At 41.3% G+C, this 13,551-nt stretch overlaps 1 protein-coding gene across 1 annotated transcript in view; it reads left to right on the top strand.

Annotated features, from left to right (window-relative positions):
• ANTXR1 (ANTXR cell adhesion molecule 1) overlaps positions 1 to 13,551 on the top strand; it is a 297,188-nt gene that overhangs the window by 84,450 nt on the left and 199,187 nt on the right. The window contains exons 3-4 of the mRNA XM_077469472.1: positions 2,454 to 2,525; positions 5,413 to 5,494. Coding sequence (XP_077325598.1) covers positions 2,454 to 2,525; positions 5,413 to 5,494 — 154 coding nt within the window. The remainder of the gene's footprint in view (positions 1 to 2,453; positions 2,526 to 5,412; positions 5,495 to 13,551) is intronic.

Genomic DNA, 13,551 nt, shown 5'->3' with positions numbered 1-13,551 from the left:
GGCCAGTTGTATCTGTAACATTAGATGTCCAGCACATCCCCTCCCCTTACATTAGATGTCAAGAGCCACCCCATCATCAGAAGTTGAGTCTCCTACTCTCCCTAACATGAGAGTGCACCCCCTTTCCTTATGCTGCTGCTGGGAAGAATCTGGATGCATTGCTTGAAAGCAGAAAGTAGGGGTCTGGAGGAGGACCAAAGGAGGGCTGGAGCTCTCCTGCAGCTGCAGGAGAGGTGCGAGGGCCACATGAAATGGCCTGGAGGGCCGGATTCGGCCCACAGGCCTTGTGTTTGACAACTGTGCCTTAGAACAAAGCCCCGCAGCGGTTCCCGCATGCTGTTGACCTGGCCAACATCTTCCCCGTGTTTTTTTCTGGGTTTTCAGGCTCCAGCACTGTGATTGGTCAGAGCTGCAATGACGTCACTCTCGCGCATCCGCGTGGGAGCCGCCGGTCACGGCACAGGTGGCTGTTCCTTCAGAGCGCATGAACCGATAACATAGTCACCGCAGTATACATTAAATATCTCCTAAATGGTGCAAGTTTAGGAGATATTTACAGTACCTATAGGTAAGCCTTATTAATGTGGTTGTAAACCACTTTGACCTACAGGTAAGCCTAGATTATGGCTTACCTGTAGGTCCAAGAAATATCTCCTAAACCTATACGGTTTAGGAGATATTTATCTGAAGACAGCCACCGCTGTCTACGGCACATGCGCTGTAGACAGCGACGCACAGGCGCACTGGGTAAGCCGCAGATCGCGGTGATATGCCGCGAGTGTCGGCTCCCGTGCGCATGCGCGGGAGTGACTTCATTGCTGCTCCGGCGAATCACAGCTCCAAAGCAGCGAGACCCACCAAGAAGATGGACGCTCAGAACTACAGGAGACAGCGGTGACTTTGCTGGCTCCTGTGTCAGGTAAGTGACACATAATGGACTACTATGCAATGTATAGTAGCCCATTATGCTTTACCTTTGCAGGGAATCAAAGAGGAAGTAAAATCATCAGGGTTTACTTCCTCTTTAAAGGCTTGCCTATACAGTAGGTACAAACAAACAAGGGGAGTTTACTTTCTCTTTAACACTTCCGTTTCATCACACTATTTGGCAGTGCACAGGTTTTTTCTTTATAGCTTTGGCAGACTCACATGCAGATCCATCCTCTCTCTAGTGGACAGGCAAAGAAGTAGGTCCTCTTGGCACCTCTCCTTGACTCTGGTCCCATGAATTTCTGACAATAGGTCTGTAAAAGGGAACAGGAAATTACAATGCCCACTCTACACAGATCCTAATGAAAGGGGTGAGCAGGGGAATGAGACTGCACACAGACCCACTCCTGCTTTCAGCCTGGCTTTTTGTGTATACAGTGTACCAGCAAGGAAGGCAGAAGACTGCAACGCTACCTGCATTTGTCCCCTACAACAACCCACATGGGAGGGCGGAATAGAGTCACGCTCACAGCTGCCCAGTTCAGCATTTCTGCAGGGGGAGGGGGCAGAAGAGCGATGGGGGCTGGGGAAGAGGATCAACTGCCCTAAATACATATCTACCCTGTTTCCCCTAAAATAAGACCTAGTGTGATTGTCGGTGATAGCTGCAATAAAAGCCCTACCCCCCAAATAAGCCCTAGTTAAAGTCCTTGTAGGTCTTCTTTTCAGGGTAGGGCTTATTTTTGAGGAAACAGGATAGGGCTTATTTGGGTGGTAGGGCTTATATTGCAGCCAACACCGACAATCAGGCTAGGTCTTATTTTAGGGGAAACAGAGTATCTATCTATCTATCTATCTATCTATCTATCTATCTATCTATCTATCTATCTATCTATCTATCTATCTCTAAAAAACTGTAAAAACCCTTAAGATTGCAAGCACCTCTTATACAGGTGGTTAGGCTATGTTAGCCTGTGTTTACATGCATATTTGGAGAGAAGAGTTTACAGGCATAAAAACTAACAAAAACACAACAAAGGTGCATTTGGAGAGAAGCATTGAGCATTATTTACCCATACCCTTAAATGCGTGCTCAAGCATGCAAAAGGAATTCTAATTTGAGCATAGTTTGGGCATAAATTCAGACTCCCGTGTGCATGAGGCCTTAAAGTTAAGCTATAGGGAGATTCATTTGGTTATATATTAATTAAAAAGAAATTATGAAACTAGTTTAGTACCTCTATATGTGTTGATATCGGACTCATGAAGTCTCCTGCATAGACTGGGAGGGGCAGAACTCTGCAGCCAATAAGGCTTTATTAGAATACACATGAGCTGACAAAGGGAGGGAACAGAGTTGACTCATGTGCTGCTGCTTGTTCATTGTCCAGTCAGTAGGCTAAAGGTTCTCCTCAATTAGGCTGTGCTAGGTTGATATACAAAGCCTTTGGCATGTAAAACAAGGCATTTTCTTTATATATCTATTTAAAAAAATGTTTTTTTTTTCATTTTATTATTTACAGCCCACAACTCAGAATGTCCTTCATTGTCTTTTCAACGAGAGGCTCAACCCTAATGCGTCTGACTGATGACAGGTGAGTACCGAAACAACATGACTAGCATAACGGAATAAAGTAAAGGTGGGATTGGGGTTGTGCATATGCAACTAAATATTAAATGTTAATGAAACTTTTAATCTAATATTAAACTACTTCTCAACCTAACCTCATCTTTTGACCTAGCACAATGGGTACACACTCTTAAGCTGGCCATAGGTGGGTTGAATCTCGGTAGGTTCAGCAGGGACCAGACGAGTTTAGATCCATCTATGGGCAAGATGGCTGTACTGAAGTTGATCCATTGATCGACCTTAGTACAAAAAGCCTGTCAGATTTTTTGCATGCGATTACTGGCAGCTGCCATAGCCACCAGCAGTGATAATTGGAGGCAGTACCACAATAGTGCTGCAGGAGTGATTCCCCCATTGACACAGTCAGTCGAGCGATTTTCTTTCCAACCAGCAAACAGTTACCTGTAAAAAGCTTTGGCACTTATATGCTCCTCTTCTCTGTTTTGCTACTGAATACCTCTATGACAAAATCTTATTCCTGCCCTGCCCTGACTTCTCTCTGCAACAGCTCACAATCATCCTCCCTGGACACCCCTGGTTCTCTCAGCATCATGAAGGCGAAGGAACACAACAGACAGGTCAGGGATGACGTTGTGGAGAAGTTTAAAGCAGGGTTAGGTTATAGAAAATATCCCAAGCTTTAAACATCTCATGGAGAACTGTTCAATCCACCACCTGAAAATGGAAAGAGTATCGCACAATTGCAAACCTACCAAGACATGGCCGTCCACCTAAAAGGACATGCTGGAAAATTGAGCATTAATCAGAGAAGCAGCCAAGAGGCCCATGGTAAATCTGGAGGAGCTGCAGAGATCCACAGCTCAGGTGGGAGAATCTGTCCACAGGAAAACTATTAGTCGTGCACTTTACAAATCTGACTTTTATGGAGGAGTGAAAAGAAGAAAGCCATTGCTGAAAGAAAGCCATAAGAAGTTCCGTTTGCAGTTTGCGAGAAGCCATGTGGGGGGGGACAGAAAACATGTGGAAAAAGTTGCTCTAGTCAGATGAAACCAAAATGTAACTTATTTTCCCAAAAGGCAAAATGCTATATGTGGCAGAAAACTAGCACTGCACATCCCATACTGAAACCTGGTGGTGGCAGCATCATGTTGTGGGGATGCTTTTCTTCAGCAGGGACAAGGGGAAGCTGGTCAGAGTTGATGGGAAGATGGATGGAGCCAAATACAGGTCAATCTTAGAAGAAAAGCTGTTAGAGTCTGCAAAAGACTTGAGACTGGGGCGGAGGTTCCCCTTCCAGCAGGACAACGACCCTAAACATACAGCCAGAGCTACAATGGATGGTTTGGATTAACCGCTTCAGCCCCGGACCATTTGGCTGGCCAAAGACCAGAGCACTTTTTGCGATTGGCCACTGTGTCGTTTTAACTGACAATTGCTCGGTTGGGCGACGTGGCTCCCAAACAAAACTGACATCCTTTTTTCCCCACAAATCAAGCTTTCTTTTGGTGGTATTTGATCACCTCTGCATTTTTTATTTTTTGTGCTATAAACAAAAAAAAGAGCAACAATTTTGAAAAAAAAGCTAAATTTTTTACTTTTTGCTATAATAAATATCCCCCAAAAATATATAAAAAATGTTTTTTCTCAGTTTAGGCCAATACGTATTCTTCTACACATTTTGGTAAAAAAATCGCAATGAGCGTTTATTGATTGGTCTGCGCAAAAGTCATAGCATGTGCAAAATAGGAGATAGTTTTATGGAATTTTTATTAATATTTTTTTTTTCCTAGTAATGGCGGCGATCAGCGATTTTTATCGTGACTGTAAAATTATGGCGGACACATCGGACACTTTTGGCGCTATTTTGGGACCATTCACATTACTGTGTAAATCTGACTGGCAGTGAATGGGTTAACCAGGAGGGGGCACTGCAGGGGTTAAGTGTGTCCTAGGGATGTGTTCTAACTGTGGGGGGGTGGGCTATGTGTGACATGACACTAATCACCACTCCCGATTACAGGGAGCGGTGATCAGTGTCAGTGTCACTAGGCAGAATGGGGAAATGCTTGTTTACATCAGCATTTCCCCATTCTTCCTCTCTCCATGCGACGAATGCGGGTATCCCAGAGGTTGGACTCACAGAGCTTGTGGCATGCCCGCTAAACGGACCTCGCGAGATCACGTACAATAACGCGATTTTGCGCAGCAGAGCCAACCTGCCGCAGTAAAATTGTGGTGGCTAGTCCGCAAGCGGTTAAAGGATAATCATGTGTTAGAATGGCCCAGTCAAAATTCAGACCTAAATCTAAATGAGAATCTGTGGCAAGACTTGAAAATTGCTGTTCCCAGACGCTCTCCATCCAATCTGACAGAGCTTGAGCTATTTCGCAAAGAAGAATGAGCAAAAGTGTCACTCTCTACATGTGCAATGCTGGTAGAGACATCCCCAAAAAGACTTGCAGCTGTAACTGCAGTGAAAGGTGGTTCTACAAAAGTATTGCCTCAGGGGGGCTAAATGCAAATATACGCCACACTTTTCACATATTTATTTGTAAACAATTTTGAAAACCATTTATCATTTTCTTTCCACCTAACAATTATGTGCCACTTTGTGTTGGTCTATCACATAAAATCCCAATAAAATACATTTACGTTTTTGGTTGTAACATGACAAAATGTGGAAAATGTCAAGGTGTATGAATACTTTTTCAAGGCACTGTACATGTACTTTGTCCCATCAGGACCTGAATAACGTACAAAATAATTGTGATAATTAATTTTGTACTTCCCAGAAAAACATTACTATTCCATAGATATTCCACGGCACATTCAATTATTTAAACTTTTTTATAAACAATTACCCTGATGGATTGTTGTTTTTTTTTTCACAGAGACCAAATCAAGCTAGGCCTGTCAGAGCTAGAGAAAGTTCTCCCAGGTGGAGATACCTACATGCATGAGGGAATTGAGAGGGTAAGGAGCATGTGTTAACTATTACCATCTACTGGCAGAAACTGCACTGGAAAACCTTTGTGTTTTAATGGGATGGCAGCTCCCTCTCATTATGTGTTGTGTTGTTATATTTAGTGGTAATAATAAGTTTATTAGATGAAGTCACTGTCACTTCTCACATAATCCAATATTATAGGGGCTGCGACTTTTTTATTTCCAACAGGAGAGTTTTATTTTTCCACATCTGTGGTAGCAACTACTTCATAACTAGCAATGTGACATACATTACTAATTTGCATGTCCACCCCATCAGAGAAGTTAAAAAACAAACGTAATATCAATACTGATTTTTCTGTAATATACATTTTGTCTTAATATATGTGTTTTATTTTTCTTACTTTACTGCTTTATATAGGGGGTCCTTATTATTGATATTTAAAAACACTTCCTATATTCCTGCTATTACTTTTTCTTTTCAGGCATTTCTAATCTTCTCCCTCTGTTAACATGCTGTTTATGCAGACAGAGGTGCTACAACCATTCTCATGCCACTAGGTGGTAGTGTGCCTTATGCCATATCTGCAGCAGCTTTCCAACAGGTTATGTGCCCAGACAATGCCAAAGTACTAAACATCACTACCGATACATGCAAGAGTTACAGTAAAACAGTTCTTAAAAAGGTCACACAATTAGCGGACCTCCAGCTGTTGCAGAACTACTAAGTCCCATGAGGCATAGCAAGACTCTGACAGCCACAAGCATGACACCCAGAGGCAGAGGCATGATGGGACTTGTAGTTTTGCAACAGCTGGAGGTCGGCTACTTGCATATCCATGGCCTAGACCAATCCTACCTACAGATGAGTAGAGAAAGATCAAAATATGCAGTTCAGTTTTGGGCACCAGTTCTCAAAAAGGATATTGGGGAATTGGAGAAAGTGCAGAGAAGGGCAACCAAACTGATAAGAGGTATGAGTAAAGATTAGAGGAACTGAATTTATTCTCTCTTGAGAAGAGGAGTTTAAAGCGGAGGTCTGCCGAAATTTTTTTTTTTTAAAGTCAGCAGCTACAAATTCTGCAGCTGCTGACTTTTCAAATATGGACACTTACCTGTCCAGAGCGCCCGCGATGTCGTCACCCGAAGCCGATCTGTCGCTCGGCTCTCGGGTCCTGCTGCCGCCATTTTGCGGCTTCACTTCCCGGTTCCCTACTGCGTATGCGCAAGTCGCACTCTGCAATACAGATGGTCCCTGTTGTCTCTGGGACCCATGTGTTTTCAGACAGCGGTTGGGCGGGAAGATGCGTAGACTCCCGCGGGAGTCTATGCCCAGATTATACAGGTATAATTAAGCCCCTGTATTATACAGGTATCTGCACCCCCTCCCCCCTGAAAGGTGTCAAATGTGACACCGGAGGGGGGGAGGGTTCCAAAAAGCGGAGGTTGCATTTTTGTGTGAACCTCCGCTTTAAGGGGGGATATGATCAACATGTACAAATATATAAGGGGTCCATATAGTGAACTTGGCATTGGGTTATTCACTTTACGGTCAACACAGAGGACGGGGGGGGGGCGCTTTACGTCTAGAAGAAAAGAGATTTCATCTCCAAACAAGGAAAGGTTTCTTCACAGGAGTGAAAATGTGGAATAGACTCCCTCAAGAGGAGGTACTGGCCAGCTCAGTAGATTGCTTTAAGAAAGGCCTGGATTCTTTCCTAAATGTACATAATATAACTGGGTACTAACATTTATAGGTAAAGTTGATCCAGGGGGAAACTGATTGCCTCTCAGGCCGCGTACACACGCGGGGACTGTTCGCTCAACTTTGTCCGCTGAACAGTGTTTCGGCGGACAGTCCGCTCGTGTGTGGGCTTCAGCGGATAGTTTCAGCGGACAGTCTGACGAACAAAGTTTTTCGGAAATTCCGAAAAACTGTCCGCTGAAACTTGGTTTGAGCGGACAGTCCGCCCGTGTGTAGGCTTGTTCGTCAAACTAAGTCTCGCGCATGCTCAGAAAGAATTTACACGCCGAAGGTTGCATTGCAGTGTATAGGACGTCGTTTTCTAGTCCTGTCGTACGTGCCGTTCACGTCATCGCGCACGGTTTCAGCGGACTGTTCGTTCGTCGTGTGTGGGCAAGTCCGTCCATGCTAATTTTGAGCGGACTGTCCGCTGAAACTGTTTGACGAACAAAGTTGAGCGAACAGTCCCCGCGTGTGTACGCGGCCTGAGTATAGGATTGAGTATATGGGATTGTTTGATATTATTTTTTATTTATTTATTTATTTTTATGGTTGGACTAGATGGTCTTTTTTCAACCTGACTATGTAACTATGTGCAATGCATATATCCCTGAGCATAGCTAATGGTCAAACTGTGAACATATGCAAGTGGGAAACCGCAAAAGGAATATGGCATACACTTGATGTACTGTACTTAAAGTATAACTAAAGGCAAAACTTTTTTTTTGTTTTGGATACAAGAAGGATTACAGCACCTGTCAGTTTTTATTGCTGTCTGTGCCCCCCATTAGGGAGATTCACCCTCTCTTTGTCCTATTTACCATTATCATTGAAAGTGAACGTAAAAGGGACCCTCAAATTTTGGGTTGTCCCTAGAAAAGTAATAGAGGGGAAATCTTCCAATAGGGACACTAGTTCTCTTGACCTGGGGGTCCCAAGGAATTCCCTTTATTTGCAGGGATTTCCTATCACTTCCTGTTTGGCTATGGAATGGGAAATTAAGGTAAATCTCCACAATGGGACACAAAGGATGAAAAAATCTGACAGGGGTTATATCCCTCCCTTACTCTATCCAAAATGAAAAAAAAAAGTTTTGCCTATAGTTCTACTTTAATTGGAAAGCTATACCAGACTAAGCTAATAGACTAAGAAATAAAAGACATTCATATAGCATAATGGTCTCCTAGACAGCAATGAGACACTTGTTACAGAACTTGATGATCATCCAGATGACGAGCTTACATGGGAATATGTTAAAGGCATATGGATGACTATAAATGAAAAATAGAAAGTGCAAGCAGTGAAAATTAAATGAACCAACAACCAAAATAATAGTAATATGCAGCATGAAACACGGAAATGTTTTGTGTGCAAAAGGACAGGTCATTTAAAGGAAAATGGAAGAATTCAGAAAGTTAGAAAGAATCGGCAAACGAGAAAAACAGCAAAAGGCCAAATGAAGAAATATAATATGCTTGACACTAAGGGGTTGATTTACTAAAGGCAAATAGACTGTGCACTTTGAAAAGTGCAGTTGCTCCAAAGCTTAGTAAATGAGGAGAAGCTCTGTTGACTTCCATCATCCAATCATGTGCAAGCAAAAATGCTGTATTTTTATTTTCCTTGCATGTGATTGCGTATTCTTTGAAAGTGAAGCTTTCCCTCATTTGCTAAGTTCTGTAGCAACTGCACTTGCAGAGTGCAACTTCACTTTACAAAGTGCACAGTCTATTTGCCTTTAGTAAATCAACCCCTAATGCCACGTACACGTGATCAGATGGGAGCTTGTTGTCAGAAGTTCCAACCGTGTGTAGGCTCCATCGGACATTTTCTATTGGAATTTTCGACAAACAAAATTTGAGATCTGGATCTCAAATTTTCCGACAACAAAATCCGTGTACACAATTCCAATGCACAAAGTTCCATGCATGCTCAGAATCAAGAAGAAGAGCCGCACTGGCTATTGAACAATTTTCTCGACTCATATGTCCCCGCGTACTTGATATTCGGAATTTCTGACAACATTGTGCGACCGTGTGCATGCAAGACAAGTTTGAGCCAACATCCATCGGAAAAAATCCCATGGATTTTGTTGTCGGAATGTGCGATCGTGTGTACGTGGCGTAAGTGTGTGAGCAAGATAGGAAAAACCTATAGCCGCGCACCCTGGATAAATAATTAACAGCAATGATATTGATAATAATAATAATAAATAATGCAGCTCATAGTGAGACCAAAGGTCTAAATATGTGACAAAGAAACCTAATAATATTCCATACTGCGCTCATAAATCATGTGTAAATTAATCAAGCAGACATCCTACTCACCAGACTGAAATTACACCCATTACATGTAGTCAAATAGCATGATGTAGCAATAAAGATGTGTCCTCAATGGTGTTACGGTCCCCAGTAGTTGTAAATCCGCCAACATCTTTATTGCTACATCACGCTATTTGACTACCTGTAATGGGTGTCATTTCGGTCTGGTGAGTAGGATATCTGCTTGTTTATCAGTGGAAGACGGCACATATTTTTCACAGCATAGAAAAAGGGGAAAGGTCTGGTGTCCCCAGTAACCCACTTCCATCCCTGTAACATATAAAAAAATGAAGGGTTCTCCCTGGGACTTTAAATGGAGTGGGTACCATTTCCATCAGTAAACAAAACAGTAGTAAATACAGTATATGGTTTATTCAAGTAAAATTGTTTACATACATAGATATCACCAACAATTGCCAATTTAAAAAAGATACATAAACAAGGAATATTGATACATTGATTTAATAGCAGTCATACACACGGGCATCATACTACCCGACACATTTTGCGAGATTCAGCTCGGTCTTCAGGAGTGGATGTGTGTAACAATGTGCCTAGGATGAAAAAGTGTATATTTGGCAATATGGCGCAGTATTAATTATAAAGGCACAGGGTAGGAGGGGTTATGGGTCCCCATACTCACCACTGAGCTTGAGCATGGCTACAGGTGTGCTTCTCCAAGACGGCGGCAGCAGCTTCGTTTTATTATATTTTTCACATCAATTCATACCTATATTTTGTTGATATTTTAAATTTTTTCTCTTGGATTGAAGATTTGATGGTGGTTTATGGACTCATTGTATAATTTACACATGATTTATGAGCGTGGTATGGAAAATTATTAAGTTTCTTTGTCACAACTCCTAAATGTGCCTTACTCTAAAGATGGTGCTTCATAATTTTCCCCCTGGAGCATGGATTCTGGTTTTGAGTCTTATGAGCAATTATAAAAATTTCTTGTATGGTGTCATATATGGTGTCAGAAGAAATATGGCAAGTTTATCTGCACTGCACTCTACACTAGACAGTCACCAGAAAGATACCTATCCAAGATGTAATATATGTTCCTGCTCTTGAAATTGACCTTCTGTCAGTGAATAAGCTCACAAAGCAAACATTTGTAGTGGCATTCAGAGTTAAAAGTCGTACTATTAAAAAAGGAAGCCACATACTAGCTAAAGAAAAAAAATCACAGATGAACTGTGAACAAGTTACTTGGCTATAATGAACAAGCTATGACAATGGCTCTTTACACTATCACTGAACTGATATGCTGGATTCATCTCACTGTCTGCTTCCCACCAGCAGGAGTAGATGGAAAAGTCAGGGAGCTTCAAAGACTTCTATGCTGAGCACAGTGGAATGTGGGAATTGAAGTTCAGGAAGAGAGCCATACCTTGGAATTCTATTGACCATTGGACTACAATTCCCAGGTGGGAGCAACAAGGGAGGGAAAAATTGCTTTATTTCCCAGGCTGCAGTTTGAATAGCACAGTCTTTTCCCATGGGTAACCAGAGCAGCATATCTCTTTGTTGAAGCTTGCATCTGCTTCACACAAGCCAGTAGCCCGAATGGAGATCGAGGCCTCACGTAGCTGGGAGCCAGAGAGTGAAAATGGTATGGGATGTACAGACCCGGAAGACTGAGTCTCTGTAGGATACAATCTTTTGCTATACAAACACTGGAGTGTTGCAGTCTGGTACACTGTGGACCTGAGTTGCACTGGGCCAAACCAGACGGCACCTGCGCAGTATGACATTTACGACTGTATTTCTGGATTGGTGAGAGGGCCATATGGCCATTTTCAGTTTGCTTCTATCAGAGATTAAGGATTAGACACTTAACCAACAGCTCATATCACTGCATGCAGATTTCCACTGGGACTATATCCATGTGCACTATTGTCTAGACAGGCCACAACATTAGCCGGCTGAAGATCTAGGGCATTGGACTGCCTCTATAGATAAACCATCCTACAAGGACTCTGGTCATTGCTTGTAGAAGTAAGGGCAACACTGCAGTAGATCTGGGTTATAATCTAGTAACCTCTAGAGTGCACTCTAATAATAAAGCATACTGGTAGCAGGAAAGTTACGCCAAAACTGATTACCATTTTTGTTGCAGTGTTTGCCTTTGGCACTTTAACACTGATTTGCAGTTTAACAGCTATATAGCCATCTATCTACTGCAGGAATTGCTTTAAACTACTACCCCAAGGTAATGTTTTTGTTTAGAGTATTGTATTAGATATACCTTCTACCTGTCTCTACAGTATATGTGCATATTTCTCTAATTCAGTGCAATATACTGTATTGTATTTCTTTACTCCTAACCAGTCTGGTGTTTTTCTTCAGATAGTGAGTTATGATTATGTGTCGAGTACATATGTTATCCGCTTAACCTGGTGTGTCAGAGGGGCTGAGGTCATTCAGTAGAGAGCCTAAACTACTAAACGGCTCCTTCAGCGGTAGCACTACAACTGTATAAGCTGAAGTGCAGTCAAGTGAGTCAACTGGTTATCACTGAACTATAGTTACACCTAGCACTGTCATCCGGGACGTATAAAACCTAAAATTATAAAGAAACTAGCAAAAGTTCAGCATGCTGGTGGCAAAAAATGTACCCATGTAGTCAAATAATGAAGTGGATGATTTAAATAACGGATAAAAATGACTAGGAAAATCTTTTTCTAAAAGTAGCAGCAGCAAAAGTCTCTACCCTTAATGCTTTCTGAGTTGTGTGGTCTTATGAAAGATTAGACTCCAGGAAAAAATGTCTCACATTCACTGGTGACTACTCAAGTTATATAGAGCTGTTACACAGTAAAGATGAAATTCCAGATACAAAAATTTGCCCAAGTAAGCAATACATTTGGGAAAATGCCTAAAATACTCCTGAACAGGTAATGGCACAGAGTACAGAAAAAGGTAATAACCTGAGAAGGAAGCTCCACATGTCCTTCAAGAAAAGGAACCAATATCATTGAAACTGAAGTTATCATCAAGTAATTTTCCTCTGATAAGGAAAGTGAAAGATATTGAGTTTATGGGGAAAAGGGAAAATATTATCTAAAATGGGATATTGAAAAAAATAGAATTTGAAATGAGAGATAAAGTAGAGTAAGATTAGCTAGGAAATAACAGAAGGATTTTTAGAATTAGAAAAAGAAATAGGGGAGCACAAATACAGTATAGATCTATATTGAGGAAAGAAGTAATTGAAAACAAACAAAAGTAAAATAAATAGAAGAAATATAGGAAATGTTGTGTATGATCAATAAATAGGAAACAATGAACTCCTATAGAGCTAATAAGTATCCCACTCTTTTTTTGGACAATAATTGTTTTTTTGTACAATAAAGGACATAAGAAACACAGTAACACAAAATGTATATTACATACTTACAGTATTTTTATTGAATACAAAATAAAAGTTGTTTTTATGACTGATGGGATAGGCATGCAAATCCATATTAAAGTATGTCACATTCAATATGCTATGTTGTAATTTGTTTTGTTAGCATTTTGTGTTAAAAAAAAAAGAAGATAATTCTTCGCTCACAACATGTGTGCTCCGTATTTGTAGATTGAAATGAACTAAAACAAAATGTGCACATAAAAAGTCAGGCAATAGCAAATGATGCAACCAGTTTGACAATTGGGTAATGACTGAGCAGTAAAGGCCAGTAAGTAACGTGACAGTGGACCAGCTTGTTATGATGGTGACAGACCTGTTTTATTGCACATTTTAGAAAATTTTACTAGATGCCATTCATTCGCGTTTCTCCATAAAATATCTGTGACTGACAATGCACTTCAGCCATTTATTGGCCAGGCTAGGGAAGAAATTCCAGCAGTATACAGTACTACTGAACTGTGAACGGGAGTTGGACTGATATCTTAACACCCACAACTTTATGTAAAAATAATCAATTAGCTCTGCCATAAACTTTCCATAGACATGAGGTAACAATTATGCAATTTACCCATTTTCAAAAAGTAATCTCATATTTGTGGAG

The sequence above is a fragment of the Lithobates pipiens genome, unplaced genomic scaffold, assembly GCF_037356315.1.
Source record: "Lithobates pipiens isolate NorthernLeopardFrog02 unplaced genomic scaffold, aLitPip1_a1.2 Scaffold_8, whole genome shotgun sequence".
Lineage (NCBI taxonomy): Eukaryota > Metazoa > Chordata > Amphibia > Anura > Ranidae > Lithobates > Lithobates pipiens.
This window is presented reverse-complemented; position numbering and strand designations above follow the sequence as displayed.